Source organism: Muntiacus reevesi, chromosome 3 (genome assembly GCF_963930625.1).
Source record: "Muntiacus reevesi chromosome 3, mMunRee1.1, whole genome shotgun sequence".
NCBI classification, from domain to species: domain Eukaryota; kingdom Metazoa; phylum Chordata; class Mammalia; order Artiodactyla; family Cervidae; genus Muntiacus; species Muntiacus reevesi.
Genome location: NC_089251.1, coordinates 233,620,265 through 233,643,244, shown reverse-complemented (window position 1 = coordinate 233,643,244; position 22,980 = coordinate 233,620,265). Strand labels below are relative to the sequence as shown.

At 44.1% G+C, this 22,980-nt stretch overlaps 1 protein-coding gene across 9 annotated transcripts in view; it reads right to left on the bottom strand.

The window, feature by feature from the left end:
• TANC1 (tetratricopeptide repeat, ankyrin repeat and coiled-coil containing 1) overlaps positions 1 to 22,980 on the bottom strand; it is a 241,804-nt gene that overhangs the window by 53,299 nt on the left and 165,525 nt on the right. For 5 of the 9 annotated variants that reach the window (XM_065931603.1, XM_065931600.1, XM_065931601.1 and 2 more), the window contains 5 exons: positions 22,673 to 22,859; positions 8,927 to 9,190; positions 3,172 to 3,294; positions 2,074 to 2,355; positions 1,179 to 1,333 (listed from right to left, as the gene is read on the bottom strand). In XM_065931603.1, the coding sequence (XP_065787675.1) occupies positions 1,179 to 1,333; positions 2,074 to 2,355; positions 3,172 to 3,294; positions 8,927 to 9,190; positions 22,673 to 22,859 (1,011 nt within the window). The remainder of the gene's footprint in view (positions 1 to 1,178; positions 1,334 to 2,073; positions 2,356 to 3,171; positions 3,295 to 8,926; positions 9,191 to 22,672; positions 22,860 to 22,980) is intronic. The other 4 variants (XM_065931606.1, XM_065931605.1, XM_065931608.1 and 1 more) reach the window with 3 other exon arrangements.

The window sequence follows — 22,980 nt, the reverse complement described above, 5'->3', positions numbered from 1 at the left end:
GTTTAACAGCGACGCAAGGGGACCTGTGAGCTTGTGCAAACTAGCAGTGAGCCAGCACCACAGTCTACTTAGCATGGTGTTTGATAATAGCAAGTCTGGCAATCCAAGAGTTGGGCATGAAATCAATTTGGAACCATAAAGCCTTTTTTTTTTAAACTTAATACAGTGAACTTTATAGATGTAAGAATAAGTCTACAATGTTTTTGTTTCAGTTGTGTGTGTGATGATGTGTGTGAACACCAGGTGTTTAGTATAACATGTATTTCTTCTTGTGGGTCCCAAACTGGTTTTAAAAACCACTGTCACAGGGTGGCTGTGAAGTCTGCACCATATCCCTCATCTCAGATCACCTGTTCATGGCCAGAGGACTGCCCCAAATCAGTGGTCAGGGCATTGGGACTGCCCAGGCTGGGTGAGGAATAGCCTTCATCGGGAAAGCAGAAGCAAGGAGCAGGGATCTGGGGCTCGGGAACATTCGTTTCAGCTCCCCTGCACCAACCTCACCTGAGGGGGTTCCTCACAGATGCTTCTCACCACTGTTCACTTGTGGTTCTCCAGCATCACCAGCTCAATGCCCCTTCTGCCCTGGGAGACCCAAGTGGCTCACGAGAAATGAGAGTGGTAACTGCTGCCATGCAGGAGGGCAGCTTATGAACCTGTGCTGGATGTTGAGCAGACTGAAAACTTCAGAAGGACCTTGATGATCAGGTCCTAGGAAGGGAAAGTCAGCCAAGTCTCTTTACAACATCACAAGAAACCTCTGACAGAAAGACACTTCTAACCAAGGGCCCTAGCAACAGAGTGGGGGTGGGGGAGAAAGTCTGGGGCATAGTAAAGGCTCCCAATCCCCTGCTTTTATACCAAATGAAAAATGGAGGAGGGCATGTGCTTACAAGGATGGATTTGTGGTGAGTGCAATGATATCTATGGCGGCTCTGAGGAACTCTTTCAATTCATCATTTAATGACATCAATGACACCACTGCCAGTGTCCTAAGATATTAATTTTCATGAGTACCTTTTATTTGAAGTACTCTATCACAATTTTATCAAAAGTTACATTTTCAAATTAAGCAACTCTTGTCTCCATTTCAAGATCCCTTTTTAAATTCATTTCTAAAAAGCCACACTAGCAAATCTCTCTCTCTGGAAGGCTCCCATAGAGCAGGAGCAGGTTACCTTGGAAGCCAGGTATTTCACGGCATCCTCTCGTGATCTCTGGTTCTCAGAAGCATCAGACCCAGACACTGGGGAGGATTTAGCCGCACCAGTACCACTTGTAGAACTTGGTGAAAGCAGTGGAGTGAAAGGAACATCCTGGGAGGAATCTGAAGCTGCAGTGAAGAGACCAGTTTCATTATTTACAAGGATAGTGTGGGATGCTGAACATAACTTCTTGGTTGAACCCAGAGAGTATTTTAACAGCTAATGAGTGAACATGGTATCAAATGCAAAGGCCCAAATGGGAATACAGGCTCCCTCTCAGCCCTGTCTCCCATTACCCAAGTGCCCTCCCAGGAGAACCGCTGTTCCTGGCTTCCTTTATTATTTTCGGTTAAAAAAAATAATAATAATTCCTGGCTCCCTGTTCCTGTTCACCCTGTTAGAAACACTTTGTTTTATTACACATAAAATAAGCTATGGGTTGTCAAATTTGCCACTCCTTCCCATTTGAAGTTAGTTTTTATAATTTTGGTAAGTCCAGCATAGAAGACGAAGGCTGTGAAAAACAGGATGCCAAAGAATTCTGCACAGACTCCTGGCTTGTTCTGCCAGAAGACTAATCCCGAATTTTAGGACTCTGAATTCCTCAGAGCACCTGATCAGGCCTCATTGCCCCCATCAGGAGGGTGACAGGCCTGACAGCTGGGAAAGAGGGAGGCCTCGCCTCACCCCAGGTCATACCTACAGAAGACTGTGAAAGACAGAGAATTCTCCAGCACATGATCACAAACCTGACACATCAGCTGGAACATGAAGAAAACGGGGAGTTTATGTCTATCCGGAGAGCAATTCCCTCCACCTTTCTTACATTCATGCAATAAACTGGACCAGCAGTTAAACACGGACATACTTTTCGGTGATGAGCTGGGGCTGTTGGAAGCGATCTGCCTCATGCGGCTTCCATGGCAGCTCAGTGCCACCAACTTAGAAATGATGGCCGTCTTCCCAAAGCCCACGTTTCCAACAACCACCGCGCCTCTGTTTTCCGTCAGTTCTGTGTTCCTCAAGTTTTCTTCTATCTGGTGAAAGAGCCAATCCCTTCCCACAAACACAGAGTCTGTGGTTATGCTCGGTACTTCAAACAATAATGGTTTCAACAAAATGTCTTGTGGCTTGTAGGGAGCAAATCGTGCTTAGGAAAAAAAAAAAACAAAACATTATTTTAGAAGAATGTCATAATTTTATACACTAAAAAACTCAGTTTATCATTGCCTGTATGGTTTTACAATACAAGGGGTCTGCAAGTACTTCCAGCATGGTTCTTATAACACTTCCTATTACCTCATTTATTATACCTTATTGGTCTTACAAAGGGTCCTATTAAAATGACTCTAGCCCTTTCATGCTTCTAAGTTATTCGCATGACTCAAGATAGATACACAGAGAATTAGAGAAAATGATGAAGGAGCCAAATCATGTCTCATCAGTTTATCTGAAATAGTACTTAAGACATGTTTCTTCCACTTCTATAGGAATAAACAGAAACGCATTTCCCCTAAAGACAGTGTCCCAACTCTTATCGGTGTGTGATGGTACTCTGATCCTTATTATGAGATTTTTGGCTACTCAATTGTGCACTTCAGCCAGAAGCAGGAGGTGGCCCACAGAGCCTAAGAAACTATAACAAAGCTGATTCTTTGCTGGTGACCAAAAATTCTAGTGAGTGTTAAACAATCCCTGAGTGTTAAACGACCACTCGCTTCAAAACAACATACTGCAGAATAATTTTTCAACTCCAGAAGCAAGTTAATTACATAACATAAGAGGAGACTCCAAAACTGTTAAGGATGGTTTCCTAGGACACCATAGAGATACAAACTTCTTGCACAGATACACTTCATTTCATGTTTTAAAAACGGCTGGCTTGAATGCTGGTTACCACAGACTTTCCATGTTTAGTGAACGAGCTCATCACAGCCATAGTCGCAGCAGACACAAAGATAAATACCTTTAACTTCCTGTGTCCTACCTCCAGCTGTATTGTGCCACGGTAACCTAATTGATGTCCGAAGGGGAGCATTTCTCTGTCCGTCCAAATAGCTCAGGTCTTCCAATTTGGTTGAGCTCGTTGCTGTAATATTAAACCGAAGTTTAGTCTTTTCAAAGTTGAGTTTAATATCATACCCAAACTACGAAAAATTATAAATAACAGAGCCATTCATTTCAGGCTTTCAACAAAATTTACTTCAGACTGACTTTGGTTTTGTTTGCCTGCCCCCATTAATTTTTCTGTCAGTGCTGTTAATTGAGAAGTGGAAAAAACCAAGAACTCCTCATTCTTGAGCCAAAGTCATGTTGATACGGTTGCCAGAATCTCCGTTACTCCAGGAAAGAGACAGCCCTCACCAAAAATTTTTATGAAGAAACCTGAATCAAGTGAAACTCAGTAAAGCTTCAGTACTGACTGCAAACACAGCGCAGTGCCTTGTCATCTCTGTAGCTCGAGAGAGTCTTCCTCTGTCACTAGAATTCCAGCTTTGCTAACTAGGTGAGCAGATTCTGCATGGACAATTCCTCAGGGCTCAGAACCCTAAAAGTCAGCTCTTAGCAGTAAAAGTAACCAAGTGGACTTTATCAGAAAGCTTCAAATTTTTATGTATACATTATAGATTATATGTTATACTATATTATGTTTATGTACTTTTTTAATTCTAAAAATAAGTAATCACATTTTCCTCTGATCAAATAAGTAAGAGTCATGGCACATAGTTACCTGTTCAAAAGTTTTAAGGATCTATTCAAGCACACATAAGGTGAATTATAAAAACAATCAGTACAAAATAATTTTGTTATGTCTTAGCAAATTTTTAAAGCAAATACACATTTCATGCTTCCATCTTAAAAAAGGAAGCTTCTCCTATTTATATATAGATATATATATTCTAGGTCACAATGAGAAAAATCTAAATAAAAACAAACCCATTCTGGTTTGGGGGTTAAGGAGTTCATTAAAAAAATAATGATGATCCTAGACATATGATTATCTTACAGGGATACAGACATCACTTGAGGGGGAATGATGAGGGAGAGGGAGTTCCTTTTTCCAGGGCTAAGGCATCTAAGACTGGTGAAATCATCAGTGTGACAGCATTTCGAAGGACAGAAGTCAAGCTGGGCCATCTGCTTGCTGAAAACCCTCTGGCTACCCTATGGGCTCGGATGCAGCAGCCGACCACCGACCAGCACCATCTGCCTGATCTGGGCCCTTCCTACTTCCCCTCCCTAAGGCCTCGGTCCTTTTCTTCCCCACTTTTGGCACCACCTCCTCTCACTCCTCCATTCAGCAGGCACACGGGTGGCTCATGGCCTGGCTCTGCGACAGTGCATCCACTCTGCCGCAGTCTCCAGAGGCCAGCTGACCATTGAGCAGCCTGCTCAATGTCCCAGGCCACAGAGAAACATCAAACCGCTCGACTCTACGGCAGCACACACTGACGCTTCTTCGGTGCGTATCCACAGCCTGTTCACACATGCTGCACACACACAGTATGTCAACACTCCACACAAATCTTTCCCCTTAGAAAGATACAGCTAATTCCCTATGCAGGACTTCCAAGTGAGCCTTAGGTATGGGAATCCAAGGCAACATCTAGCTTCTCTCCAGGTCCTTCACAATCAGGGCGTGGGAAACTTCCTAGATGGCCAGCAGGACCACACCCATCACCCTGACTCCCTATAGTAATACTGCTTAGAACTTATTTCCAGGCTCCCACCTGGGACCTGGGACTCTGACTCGGGGCTCTGCAAATGACCCTTCTTCAGCACACCTCCTTGTGCACACACCTACATGTTGAAGACTGAGACAAAAGGAGTAACCCCAGCTACATTCTGGCCACAAGCTGGTTTGGTTCAGGGCTGGAAGAGCCCAGATTGTCTGACCTGCTGCCTCAACCCCAGAGGGCACAGAGATGCCTGTAGCCTCTAAAGGCTTCCCACTTACCTTCTTATCCTGACGCCTTACAACATGACATTCAGTTCAGAATTTTTTGACAACTGAAGGTTTAAGAAGAAGAGACTATAAAGAGCACTTCAAAGAAAGGATTGCAAAAAAGCCCAAGTCTGACACAGAGGCAGGAGATAGGAGGTTTCAAATACCTCTTTGCAGATATTCAGTGACTACAGTTTCAGTTCCAAAGTAGGGAACAGAGAGGCCCAGCAACTCCAAAGGTCTATGCTAAACATGAACACGTTGCTTCGAAAAGGATCATTGCTCATCAGGGCTGCAAACCACCACCTGCTGGCTCCCTCCACTTTCCAAAGTGTCATCATAGCCACTGAGAGTGATGAAAGAGAAGCAGCAGTGACGCTGCAGGTGTTCAGTCCCACGCCCAGGTGACACCCTAGGACGACAACACGCTGTCCTTTCACACACTCCTAGGAATTCTCAGATGCTACAAAAATTAGCTCACTTCTGGTATTTAAATAATAAATGCTTTCAAAAGCCCGAACACTATTCAGAGTCCAGAAGAATCAGAGGGAAAGAAATAATTTCATGCTGCAATAAATCTACTGCTAATACTGCTACAATTAAATTAATTATACAGTCATGGCATACACGCATTGTGTCTAACATCTGGGTGAGAAGTACATTTTAAGGTGCTGCAGGAAAGAGGGGTTTTTGGTGGGGAAAGGAGGTGGGGGTGGAATGGGTAGATGGAGAACCAGAGGGAGACTTGTCTAAGCTGAGCAAAGGGAACATCTATTAAAACACCATGGATTAACCTATCAAAGGTAAGTGCCATTAAGTCCAAGGCAATTATCAGTCAGAGTCTCAAGAAAACTGGCTGGTAATTCTGCTTGTTAGTTTCCTAAACTAAACAGTGTTCTGTGATCCACTTAGAAAGTATTTCAAAGGACAAAAAAAGAAAAAAAACAGTAGTCCAAAAGGGTAGAGCTCAATTATCCAACTTCTGGATTATTCAAGATATCATTTTAAAGGCTTCTCATTCTGCTTTTTAATGAAGGAATAATGTGTCTGTGTTATGTATTTTGATGTGGCATATACAATAATAATCAGACTGCAGCTTTCTAAATCAGTTCCACTTCAACAAATGCTTTGCCAAAGAAAATCTCTGTATAGCAAAACAATCACCAAACCTAGCCAACTTACTTTTATAACCTTTGACCAAAAAATTCCACTGTATGAGACAATTAAGAATGAAGCAACAGCTCCAGTTCTCTGTAACAGGCTTAGTGACAGTAAAGGCAGGCAGCCTTTGGAACTTGTTTCCATATCCTCACCCCCCAAGGAAACTATGTCCCTTGGGGAAGCTGGCATCACCTTTCTTTCCCCTGCTTAGTCCTTATTCTGTTTCACATACCAAAACACCTTTCCTATCAAATGGCAGTTCCTCTGTGTTTACATGGATCTTGACATGCAAACAGTTTCAAAAGAGATTTCAGTATATGATCCTTCCCACCTTACTTCAGTCCACCCCCGAGTGTTGCCTACTGTTCTGTTTGTAGCAACCTGCCTCCTAATCCCTAAACAAACAGCTCTGCATATAGTCTATAACATGAGTCTTCTATTCTTTTCAATGATACTTGAAAAATCTTGCCATTCCCTCTTTAAAAAAGTTTTTATTTATTTGGCTGCACTGAATCTTAAGTTGCAGCATGAGAGATCTTTTTGGCATGAGAACTCTTAGTTGTAGTTTATGGGATCTAGTTTCCTGACCAGGAATGGAACCTAGCCTCTCTGTATTGGAAGTGAAGAGTCTTAGCCACTAGACCACCAAGGGAGTTCCACCATTCCCACCTAAGTGAAGTTCAGCTTCAGGGGTAAAAGGGTAGGCAATGAAGAATCTACCAGACTCCGAGCTTGTTAGCAGATACTATAATGTAAGGCACTTTCCTATTTCCTTCCAAAATATGCTTTTAGTTTATAAAATATGCAACATGGGAGAAATGAGCAAACCCATTAGACTAAGCAGTCACTGCTCAAGCCCAGAGGTAAAACCCTCCCAATTCCACAGGAGGTCTGGTTCAAGTGCATCCGTAGAAGCTAATGAATGAGCACAGCAGAAATCAGAAAGCCCTGTTCCATAATCACTGCAGTCTCCTGGAAATGCTCAGCTCACACCCACTGTCACTTCACGTGGCAGGAAACCACATAAAAGAACATCAAGCAGAAAACATAACCTGAAAGGGGTCCTTTTAACACTGCTAAATTAATTTATTAATGTGTTTCCTAATTTTAAAATAGCTGCATTAAACTGAATACAAGTCTGCCATTTTGTTGAAGTCAATAAAGCTATGAAGCCCTGGGATAATACAAATGAACCTTTCATCATATCCAGGTAAAAAGGGTCTAAAATGCCATGGGTGCAACATATTATGCTGTGGATGCTGAAATGGTGGTGGGAGGACACACTATCTTCTGGAAGAACCATCATTCAATACATTCAATACACATAAAGCTCTCAGTACTTCCTTCCGGCAGGCACACCAAATCCCTCTTCTGGAACAAGGCCATTTTACTTCCTTTGAAAGTGAATTAAGAGTTGTGTCTCAGAATTCTCCCATTAGGACCGTATATTTATCACCCACTTCGGAGTTCCACTGTAAAACACACCCAACGGCAACCAGAGTAGCCTGGCCCATCCCAAAGGAGCAGTACAGAGTCACAAAGAAACCCTTTGATGTAAGAAGAGAGATCCTGGGTCCAGGCCTTGGCAGAGGAGAAATCGGAAGCATCTCATTGGTAACAAACAATGATCAAAACAAGTTCCTCTTCTAAATTCAACAGAAGAGCACCGAGTTTAGAAATTTGGGACCTTGAAACAGGCACAGCAGCTCAGATGTCAGGCTCCCTTCCCCGCCCACTGTGAACTAGCACCCACTGACCAGTCAGCCAGCACCAGTCACCCCTTTCACACTCTCTTCTCAGCTCCAGCTGCCCCATCTTGCTGAGACGTGGCTGTCTGGCCTGTTTCCATTTCCTTGATGGAGAACGTGCTTTTCTGCTGCTCGTTTTAAACCGTGAGCTCCCTTATAACCGAATTATACAAAACTGGATCTCCCATCTATATGATGAGTCTCAGCTACAGAAAACTAGCTTGAAAGCTGGATTAGAAATTCTTTTGAGGGGTGGGTAGAAGGGAGGTTCAAGAGGGAGGGGACATACACATACATATGGCTGATTCACATTGTACGGCAGAAACCAACCCAACACTACAAAGCAGTTATCCTCCAACTAAAAATTAAAAGTAAACTGTAATGAAAATTCAGGGGGATGGAAAGAAGAAATTCTTTGAGCTGATATTAACGAACTCATTCTAAACAATGATTTCCCTTGATTAAGCTGTAAATCCTGCATTAACTCAGGCTTAAAATAATCTGACAGAAAACAACAAAATTCTGTAAAGCATTATCCTACAATTAAAAAAAAAAAAAAAAAAAACAAGGACAGAGTTTTTGGTCCTTTCTTCCCTCATATACAAAGATCCATATAGTCTAAGTATTAGATTTAAAGAATTCTAGAGGGGAAAGGTCACTTCATGACCATTAAATGCAGCTTTATGTTTACATATGGGTTTACCCTCATGCTTACAGATGGGTACAGTAAGGCCTGCAAAAGTAAGTGCCTGACCCATTATCACAAGGGTGGCTTGTGTCTGGATTAGATTCCCACGTGAAGAAAGTGAGCAGTGGGCACCTCAGACCCAGCGAGGTCACCCTTCCAGGGAGAGGCGTGGCCTTACCTGCAACTGAGTTGGGCCGTGGCATTATTAGCGAGCTGGAGCTCTGAGAATAAGGGACCGGACCATCTCCAACTGAGGCTTCGGCTTTGGGCAGCACGCTCTCCGCTGGCCCAGGGGGCTCCTCTTCTGCCACTGGGGAGCAATTATCTGCCCTGCGGTCATGGAGCACTCCCTTCTGTACCCCTAACCTTAGGCTTCCGTCCTTATTCCATTCCAAACTGGAGCCACTCCGGTCATCATTTTCCGATGAACTTGTAATTGTGGCTGAAATGAGAGACCAAAATACTTTGAAGGAAGCCAGGAATAGCTGGGGCTCTTAAGAGTTCACACACAGAGAGACACACAGACACACACACACATGCCATCCCAATGATCAATGGTTTTCTGGTCTGTGCAGATTATTATCAAACTATGTTTCATACAGTGTATTTTGGTAAGTTAGAAGAATGTTGCTTATCAGGGGAAATAAACTACTAAATCATTCTACAGGGGAGGGGAAAGAAAACTCTGATAAGAAGATAATGAAAAAACTGTCTAAGAGCATCTGAGAGCTAACAGTAAATCTATGTAATTTGGAAATGATATATCCTGCCTTTTAACAAAGATGAATTGCTCACAAAGGAATTCAAATCTCATTAAATTCCTTTGAAACTTTAAGTATTTTTCCCAAATTAATAACATTTGTGCACAGAGAGAAGGGGCAGGGCAGTACAATGGTTAATGCAGGAAAGATGTAGGAGGAAAATCTATAAAACAAAATCCAATGATAAAGTCAGACAGAAATTTAATCCTTAGAATTAAACCATTATAACATCTGTTCAAGACATCCAGAGAGGCCGACTTGACTTTGATCCTTTAGCAGCCTAAGATGGAAGCCTTGAGGAAACCAGGGACAGGAAAACATAGGCATGAGAAGGGATACTTGATGGCAGAATTAATATTTAACCTCTTCCAAGAAAACCAGGATGGAAAAGCATCGTGGCAAAAAAGGAGAAAAAGGGCAACATTCACTCTATAAATCTACAAACAGCCACTTCTCACTTAAAGATACCGAGTCAGGTCCAACACTGGCTTGTGTCCTTGAGAACAGAGGCCAGGTCCTCTGATCTCTACTGGGATCCCAGCGGCCCAGGCCTTTAACTGCAAGACTTCAATGGGCGCATACTGGGTCAGAGTGTATTCAGGACCCAGAGGCCTGGATTAAGCTGCTTCATCAACATACACACTTTATCAGCAGGCTGGTGAATTAGCTCCAACAGAGTCTGTTATCTGGGATCAAAGGGTCCGAAGCGGTTTTCTTTTTACAATGCTCTTTATGGTTTAGAAGTAAAGACAAAACAATTTCCTCCTGTGATGTGACTGCAGGGTATCCTATCACAATTTTAAAACTGTCTTTGCTCCTGGACTTATCATCCACTGCTCCCTCCTATCTGCTGAAGCCTCCTTAGAGGATTTACCATTAGCTGATCCCTTCCTTTTCTGAACAGCACAGGGCCTGGCCCATACTCAATGCTCAGTAAATGCTTGCTTATTCAATGGATGAGCTCAAACTACGAAGGCAGGACATTTACTCTCACTGTTGCTGGTTCAGGAAAGCTGGCATTGAGTCTCTAACCAAAGTGTAAGCTGATTTGGGATGGGCCCGTCACACCTTTAGGGGACTCCTAACATTTCCAAGTATTCTAGCAGGAGGATTACTACCAATTCCTCCATCTATTTGGAATCGATCAGTCTTCACTGTGCGTGTTTTTTAAATGGGCCATTCATATGAGCATCCATTTATTAAGTATGACTCTTTCCATCCTAAAAATGCAGGTGGTGCTAGTAATAACAGTAGCGAGTATCTACTGAAGGTTACTGTATATCAGGGATTGTGCTAAGGGTTTCATAGGATTACCTTAATTTATTAATGACATTGCCTCAATCGTCATTAGTTACTAATGATAATCTCTTAATAAGCTATAATTGTGTCACAAACTTTCATTTTGAAGTCCAATGCTCAGGACTCAAAATGCTTTTCCTGACGGCATGTTGTAATTAGCCAGGTTCCAAGACAACCCCAACATCTAAGTTACAGTTCCAGGGTGGGGGTGACTGATCTGGTTTTTAGGTTGTGGTTGCTTTATCTGAGGGATCATATTCTTAAGGAGAAAAACAAGGTCCAAATGACGTTCTTCATTTGCTCTCCCTGAGTGCCATGCACTTCTGAATCAAACCTCTATCTCAGACCTAAGCAGTGGGAACAGGGACTCCTTACTCCATGTTACAAATGACAGCACTGGAAGCAGGACTTCAGGGGCCCCAGCAGCAGCCAGGCAGGGACAGTCTGGCCAGGGCTTGTGCACTGCAGGGACAGGCTGAAGACCCAGATCTGTCAGCTCGGCCACAAGTTCCCAGGCCCTGACAAGCAGCAGCATTCAGGTCAGGGAGAGGGAGGGAAGTGTGGGGTGAGGGGGTGGGGGGGGAAGCGAGGAGGAGAAAGGTCCCCTGCTGCTGGGAAGAAAGGTCCTAGATGGGGCTGCAATTTCAAAAGGAGAACATTACATAAATTTATGTTTGTAAGTTGAAGACTCTCCCACTGCCCTTATGAAGTTCACCTAAGAGATGCATTCCAGCGTCCACCTTCAGCCCTGGTGAAAGGCAGGCAGGTGAGACCCTCTGAAGCCAGGCCCCTCCCACAAAGATGCTCCACTAAGACTGCCCCACTTTACAACCTTCTTCCCGGGGATCCCAGGTCAGGCTACTAGCTGGAAGCCCAGACAGTGAACTTTCATCTTGGTTCAGATATGATGAAGCACTGAAATAGATCCAGGCGGGGCAGACACAGGCTCTGGTTTCCCCATCCAACCTAAGAAGCATAACAAATAGGACAACCCCACAGCCTCCAAGAAAGGGAAAGAGGTCTTAAAACAAATGACCTGCTACTCAAAAACACCTATTCTTCCAGGCCAACAGGAATATACTCCTGATTAAGTTAACACAGTCACCCTCAAGTTGACCACACAGGGCAACATCCTAAATATGATGATTAAAATAAAATACTCTGAAAAATAAGGGCTGTTTGACATTTTCCAGAGCCTGGATAATCTTGAAAAGTCCCTTAACAACTGAAAAATTCTATCGTCTTGTTCCTTCAACTAGTACAGATGCCAAGAAAGTGCAACTGTTAGTCACTCAGTTGAGCCCAACTCTGTGCGACCCCATGGTCGCCAGGCTCCTCTGTCTGTGGACTCTCCAGGCGAGAATACTGGAGTGGGTTGCCACGTCCTTCTCCAGGGGATCTTCCTGACCCAGGGATTGAACCCAGTTCTCCTGTATTGCAGGTGGATTCTTTACCATCTGAGCCACCCGCAAAGCCCAGTACAGATGCCAGTGTTCGTCAATTAAGTCTTGCCACTTTCACTTCACTTTCATCATCACTCAGGCTGGGTCTCAGTCACTCTGCAAATAGGCAGGATTCTGTAAAACGACTGACTTATTAGGCGTTATGGTTTATCAAGCTACGAGGTTAAACTGTGCCTTGTAAGTTAGTATTAAATTAAGTTTGCTCATTTACTCACCTGTGATGCTACTTCTAACTCTCCATGTAACCTGAAAACTCCCTTGAGGCAGGGACAGTGGGTCATCTTCCTCAGAAGTAACAGCACATTTACCCAGACCTACTCATGCACAGGGCTGTACCACCTCCAAAGCACTTTCAAATCATGTTAAGACACATACATGATCACCATAACATGTGAGAAGACGTGGAAAGGCTGAGAACCATCAACACTACTTTATAGATATGGAAACACACTGGGGAAAAACTAACCAAAGTCACACACACACAGGTTAGTGGTACTTCCATTACCTTCTGACTGCACACACACTGTGTATTAAAACTCCCTTTGCCTCGCACGGTTCTCATCATGTAAAAGGAGTTGCGTAAAAGTATCTGGCTATATTGTAAAGTAATAAGCCTCCAAGTAAAATAAATAATTTAAAAAAAGAAGTATCTGTGGCTAAAAGTATTTTGCAGTTCATGAAACCTGCTTTGTTAAAAATAGCCCCCGGGCAGCAGCTAGTGGAGAAAGGTCAGTCATGAGGGAGCCAGGAGAGAGAGTCAGGGCTGCCTGGGAGGTGGGGGAAGCAGAGACAGGGACCCACTTGGTCATTAAACATTGCGCTCTATGTGGCACTTCAATAATGCAATTCCTTCCTTCTCCTTCCCAGCCTTCCTCTCATCCCCTCTTTGCCTATAGAAGGTTCTTTCTATGTTAATGTTCACTTAAAATAGAATTTTAAAAAATAAACAGTAAAGTTCAGGGTCCAAAAAGTAGTTTGGTGGGATCTAAATCAAGTTGTAGGTTTAAAAGAACATCAGGAAATAATCTGACTAAGGCACCAGTCCAGAATTGTTTAGGAACTAAGGGCCATTGGCATCAAACGTATACATAGGCAGAGTTGAATTCTTCTTTCTCTGAGCTCTGGAAAAGACAGGAGGTGAAAAATGCAAAGGGGCATGTGTTCAAACTCTGGCTTCTCAACTTTATAAGAACCCACAAGAGGTTATCTCTCTGGGTCTGCTACTAGGAATGGGCATGTTTTTGTCTTTACTTTCCAGACATAATCTTGTATGTTTGTGTTTCTCTCTTTACACTGGCTACAAGTCCTGAGTAAAACTTTCTGCCTACTTTAAAGCAAAATTAATAAGATCTTATCAACCTGACTCCTGACTTCATCTTTTCTCTCACTTTTTCCCCAACTCATGTTGCAGTTGTTAGTCACTAAATTGTGTCCAATTCTTGCAACCCCATGGACTGTGTAGCCCGCCAGGCTCCTCTGTCCCTGGGATTTTCCAGGTAAGAATACTGGAGCGGGTTGCCATTTCCTCCTCCTGGGGATCTTCCCGACACAGGGATTGAAACCTGCATCTCTTGCCTTGGCAGGAGAAGTGTTTATTGCTGAGTCACCGGGGAAGTCCTCCTCCACCCATACCTTCTTTGAAAAAGAAAAATCTCGATTTAGTAAATGCCTATGAGCATTTCAAATCCACTAGGGAGGAATGGAATATAAATAAATAAGCATCCCTAGGAAATAAGAACAACAATAGTGGCTAACATGAATATTATAATAGTGCTTATGGTCACAGGCCCTGTTCTAAACTTCCATCATATCTCACTCAGTACTTCTAACAGTCCCATGGGCAAGAAAGCCCTGGAACACCTGAAGCCTCATTGGGATCCAGAATGATGCTCTGCACTGCTCCAATCACAGGATTAAGCTTGTGCACACATCCCACATACATGTATTTACAAATTATGTCATGGACTACACTAATTTATTACAATATGAAACATACACAAAAACATCATTTTGAAAAGATTTTTAAACACCCCCAAATTGAAAAAAAAAAAAACTTTAAGCATCCCATAGATTGTCCTGCATTCTCCATTTTCAAAGCCAGGGATCTATGAAGAGAGCCCTTTGTCTCTCCATAGGTGGTAGAGAAAAATCAGATAGAAGGGCACATGTCAGGTGACTCCTATATCATGAGAATGCTGTCCTCCCCATTCAACTGAAGAAAAATAAAATACCACTAACAAAACCCAGACAAACATCTTTCAACTTCTATATTCAGTTTAATGGTTAAGAGGAAGAGTTTAAAAGTTAAAATAAGGGACCAGTGAATTGAAGATGAAACAAAAAAGAAAGTGATTGCTTGCTTATGAAAGTCAGAGAAGAGAAGAAGTGAATAAAAAAGGAAAATCCAGGTAGTGCAGACACCGCCTTCTTGGACCCACCCGGATGAAGATCACTAGCAACTCTGAGAGGGGAACACCATCTAACCGAGATCAAGACCAGGGAAAGATCAAGGTGACAGGTCCAAGAAGCCACATGCCCACTACCTGGAGCTCTGGACCCAAAAGCCGCTTGCCCTCCTCTGCTGTGCACTCACACCTCGCACCCTCAGGCTGCCAGGCCACACACTGCATTTCCCCAGGAGACACCAGGGAAGACTGCAAGGATGAACCCAGTCTGCAGGAAACCTCCAGAAATGCCAGGCGGTGCCTCTCCCTCCGCCCCGCCCACACAATAACAAACCACAGGAACAAAGTCTGGGGCTCGTCCGCCTGGGTGACGTTCTCACCTCCCGCAGCCCGGCAGGCACAGCTTCCAGTGAAGGCACTCGGGCTGACGGTGCTCACCTGGCAGGATGCAGGGAGGGGGCCCGGAGTTACCTCTGGCCCCACGGGGCTTTCTGGCTTCTCCTCCCGCCACGCTGCCTGGACAGCAGCACGAGGCTCCCCTGGACAGCCCTGTGGAACCGCCGAGGGTCCTGTGACGGGCAGATCTCTGCCCCAAGTCTCCGGCTCAGCGCCCACCGCGTTGTGCAAGGCGCTCTGCTGTGCCAGGCGGCTAGGCCGGGACTCGAGTCACAGCCACGAGGTCCCAGCAGGGCTCAGCCGGCCTCTGAGGCAGAGACACCTGAAGGGGCAGCTGGGGCAGGGCGCAGGGGAGGGCGGGCAGGCCACGCCGGCCAGCCTCAGCCTCGCCCCACTGGCTCCAGACTCTGTCTGAAAGGGCGGGTAGCAGCCTCCAGAAAGAAGCCTGCAGACTCGAACAACATGAAGTTTTCCGGCAGCAGCACATGTCACTGTCCACTAGTACAGCTCACAGACCCTCAGCGCTGAAGGCCTGGACAACGGAACTTCTCATTGAGTCCACTGACTCCACAGACCTCCAGACTCTTCCAGGAAAGAGCACAAGGCACTCACGTTCAGTGGCTGGTATTATCCACGGGAAACACCTTCCCTTGGAGCGCACTGCCCTGTCTTACACCCTTTGCAGCAGTTGACAGCTTGCTCAGGTCTTCAACGGCAGGAGACCATTCTGTCATTCCACAGGGAGACAAGTTTTAAAGCAGATGCTGTAACTATCTCTATCGTCCCAGCACTCAACAAATGTGCTCCTGGTATGCAGTTGGTGCCCATAAATGCTTCAGACAAAACGGCCTGGGAACTCCCACCATGGTCTGAACACAAGTACGGCGGGCACTTTGCTGATTCACATCACCACCAAGGACTTCTTTCCCATTAAGGGCCTTACTGAATAATATATGTAAAGGCAAATTTTCCTCCTTCACCCAAGAGATTAAAAAGCTTCTATAATTAAGGATGATTTTTTAAATTGCAGGCAGTGTAGCAAAATGAATATTAACACAGATTTGAAACACTCTAAATAGTTATTATCAAATCAATTTCAAAGCATTTCAATTTAGTAGCAAGCAGGGCAATACAGGTGTCAACAAAGCAGTATTAGCATAAAATCATAAGGGCAGGATTGACAACAAGCTAAAAATGAAAATAAAGTACAATTAATTCCTCTTTGTGTGCCTCTTTCTACATCTGATCACCTCCCCTGGGACACAAAGTTCAGAAAATGAAAGGTCTAACACTTCCTCTGGCACTACTTTCATTTTACAAGCCTAGGAAAGCAGAGGAGAGAGATGCAGGAAGATAAAAGTCAGCCCACAGTCACTTTTCTTTATGTCCTAAGCAACTGGGCAGAAAAACAAATATTATCAAACTCTAGCAAGGATCAGCAGGATGATAATCAACTGTCAGTATTTCACCACAAGCCACTTGTGCAGGAGCAATGCTTCTGTGAAGATATTCCCCTGCCTAAATGTATACCTGCCTCCCCACTTCAAAGAGAGCAGGGGAGGAACAAATGCAAGCTCCCTCCCCCACCCCCTAGAGAAAGGGGAAAGGCAGAGTCTGAGTTCTTGCTTCACCCTTTTCAAATACTGAGCATTTAATCATCCTGAAAGCTATCTGGCCTGGTGGAATGTGGTAGCTCAGTTGTTGGGGAGCAGGGCAGGAGGTGGGAGATGGTGGGGTGAGAGGTGAGACACGAGGTCAGGCCGTCTTCCGCATGGAATGCCCTCCTCTCCCCTCCCCTCATAGGGCTGCTCTAACACCAGCTCTCAACAAATCCAACGTGCCACCAAAGTCATCTGGAGATTATAAGTGTCAGCAGGTAGAAGCAGATGGCAGAGAAAGCAAATGGAAGGAATGGTTAACCTCTAAAGGCCTCTCTCTCTGCCAGGATGTTTTAAACGGCTACCTGGAAATCCTTCTCCTGGGTACCTCTATCATTAATGGATAGGTAGGATTTATTAACATTTTAAAACTTGATAGGAAAACTGAGTTTTGTGTCTTTCTCTTCATCCAATACCCATCCTCTTTCTTTTGAAATAAATGGCCCATTTCTTTGAAATAAATACAAACATAAACTACTGATCATATGAAATACATAAAAATCAAACAATATCTTTGAAGCAAATAGTGCTTTTCAGTGACTTTTTAAAATCAGATTGGTTTTTACACAGATTCGAATGACTACACATACCGGTATATTATGCTTTATTGCATTTTGCAAAAACTGGTGTTTTTCAAATTGAAGCTGTGTGGTAACCCTGCATCGAGTAAATCCAAGCATGCCCTTTTTCCAACAGCATGTGCTCAACTTCATATCTCTGAGTCACATGCTGGTAACTCACAGTATTTCAAACCCCCACCAGCAAAAAAAGATAACTCGCTGAAGGCACGAGTGATGGTCAGCATTTTTTAAGAATAAGGTATCTTTTAATAAAAGTATGTAACTTTTCTTAAGTATAATGCTATTGTACACTTAACAGACTTTGGTACAGTGTAAACAACTTTTACACTCATTACGAAACCAAAAGGAGTTCTGTGACTTGTTTTATTGCAACATTCACTCTACTATGGCAGATTGGAATCAAGCCTGCAATATGCCTAAGGTCAGCCCATACCTCACTTTTGTCTCAGCTGGGGTTCATAGTCTATGACTTTCCATTTGTAACATTTGCAAGCCGGTTATATTCAAGAGAGCGTCACAAAGAAAAAATGTTCTTGCAGTCATGGAGGAAATACCTTTAAAAGCAACTTCTTTATAAAGTCTTCCCTTTCAAAGCAAGTAATTGAAAAGCTGCTTCAAGTGAATGAGTACAGCTGGTGTCACATTTAGAGGTTCTCACATTGCAGATTTGAAAATCAGAAACTTCTAGGTAATGTCAATAATTTTAATATGTTAAGAATAAGGAATTTACCTTAGGGACAAAAAAAAAAAAAAGACATTGTAGGGAATTCAGTTAATCTCATCTAGCTTAGACAGTATTTCTACATGACAGAATTATTACGCTCCTAAAGAAGTTTATGTTAGGAGAACTTGGAGCTCCTGAAATAGGATAAAGTGAAACTGCACAACACAATGAAGGTGGAGTAGGAAGTGGTGAGGGTTCTGCTAAGCCTTGCCCTCCACAGTTTGCTGCTGTTTAATTGCTAAGTCGTATCCGACTCTTTTGCAAACATGGACTACAGCCTGCCAGGCTCCTCCGTCCATGGGATTTCCCAGGCACGAATACTGGAGTGGGTTGCCATTTCCCTCTCAAGGGGATCTAAGAGACTGGAGATGATGCTGCTAAGCCACTAAGTTGTGTCTGGCTCTTTGCGACCCCATGGACTGCAACATGCCAGGCTTTCCTGTTCTTCACCAACAATATCCTGGAGTTGGCTCAAACTCATGTCCATTGAGTCAGTGATGCCATCCAACCATCTCATCCTCTGTCGTCCCCTTCTCCTCCTGCCCTCAATCTTTCCCAGCATCAGGGTCTCTTCCAAGAGACAGGAAGGGGTCGAATCAACTCCTCTACTGGTCAATAGTTTGCCCTTTCTCCTACTAAGCAGTTCCAAAAAGAAATTCTCTTCATCTGCAATATATCAAAACCAGTAGAAACAGAACCAGGCCGGGCACCCTGTGCCGGCCTGAGAAGGCTGTCTGGGCATGTGGGAACACAAGCCTCTCTTCACAGCATCTGTTGGTCAAAAATATTTAGACTGAATAGTATCAGCATGACTGAAGTTGGCTTAAATACGGGGGAGGTTAAGGGGGAGGTTTGGGAATTTTTAAGGATGGCTTAGCACTGTTAGAAGTTTCCTCTAAATAAACTATGCTAATACTATACATGGAACTCAGGTCTGAGCCCTGGATGGGAGCCTACAACTTCCGCAAAGCTTGTAATGCCGTGACAGCTGTGCACTCTTTACGCCAGCCCACCCCCAGGCCTTTGCTATTCTAGCCTGAGCTCCATAGGTTGACGAGCCTTAAACAACTTCAAATGGAAGATTAAGTGGAAAGCCTCTTCCGCCCTTCTCCAGGCACCATGTAACTTGGAACATGAATCTTAACCAGCCTGTTTGACAAGCAGCTGCCAGGCCTCCCAAAGCAGGAAGCCAAGATATCTTGCCTTTCATCTCTGCCCACTGGGATCGCTGTGTTCTTAAATATTTCACTCTGTTGAACAGTTAAGATGCCCAAAAGGTTGTCATTCCCAGGCTACACCTTACAAAGACAGACATGTTTTTCACGCTCCACCCCCAGCAATCACCAAACCACAACTGAGTCACAGATGCCTGCTCCCCAGAGAGGCGACAGAACCTGCATACCCTGTTATCAACTCAGGAGGAAGCTCTTTTCTCCTCTGGCCCAACCACGCCCACCTTTTCAAAGAGCTGTGGCTAGGTTTGCTAGAGAGGAAAGGTTTTTTTTCCCTCCTCCTCCCTATCACACCTCCAATGTGTCCCTTGGCAGCAGGTTCTAATTCTGCAGATCTGAAGGAGAGAGAACAGAGGAACATTGTCACCAGCACAGTATTTCTCCCTCTCGGCCACCTACGGTCCTGGCTTCCTAAAGGAGCTCAGAGAACCAGGCAGGAAGCACAAACCCCGGAGCAGGGGGTCTTCGCTGAAAGAAAGACTTAGGCACCACCTCCCACTTCCTCCCACGTTCATCTCAATCATCAGCATTTTTCACGTTCAGCTGAGTTAAAAGAACATGTTGACTTGAAGCAAGGAATGAAGACATCCTCAGTGATATGAAATGAGCTGCTTAATGACAAGACACAACTTACAGTACAGATGGCGTGAAAAGACTTGACAATGCCGACTTGGAATGGGAATCCCACGCAGCTTCTTTACAAACCAACTAAACCATTCCCTCCTTCAATGAAACTTGACAGCAGCCATAATTCTCTTTCCTTAATTTCTCATTCCCAACACCATGTTAGCAGCCCAGCAGATAGCGGGAATAAGATAGATGAGACCCCCTAACCATGTGGAAGTGAAAGTTGCTCAGTCGTATCCGACTTTTTGTGACCCCATAGACTGTATGGTCCATGGAACTCTCCAGGCCAGAATACTGGAGATAACAGTAAATAAGAAAACAAGAATAAGTAAACTGAAAATATTGAGATACTATGGAGAGCACACTATAAGGGCACTAACCATTCTGGGTTCAGCAGGGACTGTATTAAATCAAGTACTAATTGAGAGCCTTGATATTCCTGCAATTCAATCACTCAGTGATAATACAAAAAACAAACCAGCAACTTTTCCCTCTTTAGGACACCTTTAAAATTGCAGCAACATCTCTTAATGAGAAACAGAAAGAGGCAGAGAATGAACATGGGTAGTTTTCTGTCATTGAAAAGTTTTCTGTCAAAACAAGAAACTGGCTTGGTTATAATCAGAGGCTGCGATGTCAATGCCACAATACAGAATGAAGAGAAAAAGCTATTAAAAAAAAAAAAGTAAAAAACTAGGACTTCTCTGGTGGTGCAGAGGATAAGAATGCCTGCCAATGCAGAGAATACAGGTTCAATCCCTGGTCTGGGAAGATTCCACATGCTGTGAAGCAACTAAACCCACACACCACAACTACTGAACCTGCGCTTTAGAGCCTGCGAGTCGCAGCTACCGAGCCCAGAGCCTACGCACCGCAACAAGAAAAACCACTACAATGAGAAGCCTGCACACCACAATGAAGAGCAGCCCCCAATCGCCATAACTAGAGAAAGCCTATGTGTAGCAATGAAGACCCAGCGCAGTCAAAAATAAATAGTTTTTTAAAAGATCTGTAGCACTGGCCAATTTCCTGAAAGAAGACAAACTCTAAGGAGGAAAGGGTATTGCAGAAGAGCTAAGAACACTGTAAAGAAAGTCATCTGGCTATCACAGAATCAGTACCAGAGATCCATCAGTGGTGGACACTTCAGAGACAGATGGGACATGAAAACAGAAGTAACACTGGGAAAAACTTGTTAGACAAAATAGCAGGTGGGGAAGCAGAGTTAAAAGAGAAAAGGGAATTGGAAGAATAAGCTCACTGGAAGGGCTTGAGGTGGAGTGAAGAGAATTCAGACCTGCTACAAAAACCAATCACGTGAAACTTCCAGAACAAGCTAGTCTGCACAGACAGAAAGTAGATTACCCAGTGAGCAGGTCTAGTGTATGCAGAGAAACAAGGTGTGACTTCTAAGGGTACAGAGTTTCTTTTTGAAGTGGTGAAAATATTCCAAAATCAGATCGTGGTGATAGCTGCACAATTCTGAATAAACACAAACCACTCAAAGGTTTAAATGGATGAGTTAATTATATCTCAATGAGACAATGAAAAATGAAACAAAAACCCACTGAAAATCCTGATCCAAGAGATAACTGAGGGAACAGGTTTGCCTTCCTCTTGCTTTAGGGCCCCTCACAAGAGCTGTTACAGGGGCAACATCGAGAATGCCACGACCCCATCCAGGTAGCTCACGTATCTTCTGAGGCAATCTCCAAAATACAAATTGAATGAATCTGCAGTTTGGTTTTTCAAATTACACATGAAAGAAATTACAGGTGACTGAAGAAAACCAAGAGCTCAAATGCCACTGCATTTGGTTACATATTAACATGGAAGGAAGTGGGGTTCATTCCAGTAATAAAACATAACATATCCCTCAAAAACACGTGCATCGCTCAGCAGCAGGGAAAAGGCTGAGCTGCAGGACAGCAGCAGTGTCAGAGAGCAGCATGGCCTGAGAGCACAGGAAGCCGGGACAGCCCACCCCAAGGCACCAGGCTGCAGACCAGGACACACCGCCACCCCGGCCCCGCTGCAGAAACGCAAACGCGTTCCTTCTGGGATGGGAGGTAAAAACGAGGGCTCTTAAATCTCCTGGTTGATTCTATTGTGCACCTGGGACTAAGAAACTACTGAACTCATCAGAAGCCTTATTTATGATTTCCTCAAAAGTATGCAAATAACTCAATTAAACATTCACATCACCTAGCCAACTAGTCTAAGAATCACAACTACACTCTGCGTCTCCAGACAGTCTATTCAGGATATCCACATGTACTTTGCAGGCATGGGGGTGGGGGTGGGGGCGGCGGATTTAGAACCTCCAGGCCTCCAGACAGTGGTCAGATGCCATTAGAAGAAATGAAAGAACGAATACCTAGACATAAGTGGGGAGATCAGTGACCTTGAGATCTGGCTGGGAAGACTTCTCAATATCCAGGGACTTCATGGTCCCGTGGTGTGTCCTATACAAACCCAATACCCATCAAGTGGATTAGTGACAAGGGAAAATTTTTATAATGTCATAGGCCAGACATGATGTGGAAAATTTTTTACCATATGAGTCCAGGGTTATCAAATAAACACCAAGGAATATAAAAGCCAATGCTTCAACCGCTCAGCTGTCCGTGGAACCAGTGCTATCTGCAAAGGACAAGGCAGTCCAGGCAGGCTGACCGTCACAGACCGCACACGCTAACACCCTCTTAAGAAGAGCCTGGAGAATGCTCTGGCTGAAATGCATGGAGCCATCACATGACTGAGCAGTGAGCGTCTTACCTATAATTCCACTGTCCTTGCTTTCCAGGGTGGAACTAGGGCTGCTAATGGTCTCACAGGGACTTTTGTTGGCTGCCGTCTTGCTGACACAGCTATTCAAGGTTGAGCAGGGGCTATCGGTGCTAGGAGAGGCGGTGCTGCTTGTAAGAGTGGAGCAAGGGCTGATGCCTTGGCTCAGAGCTGTGCACTGCAAGATGAACGGAAGGAGGAGTTAGCGCGTCTACACACCCCTTTGTAGCTTCAAGGTTTTAGCATCAAAAACAAACAGGAAAATGGAAAATAGGTTTTCTTTTTTACAATCCAGGGAT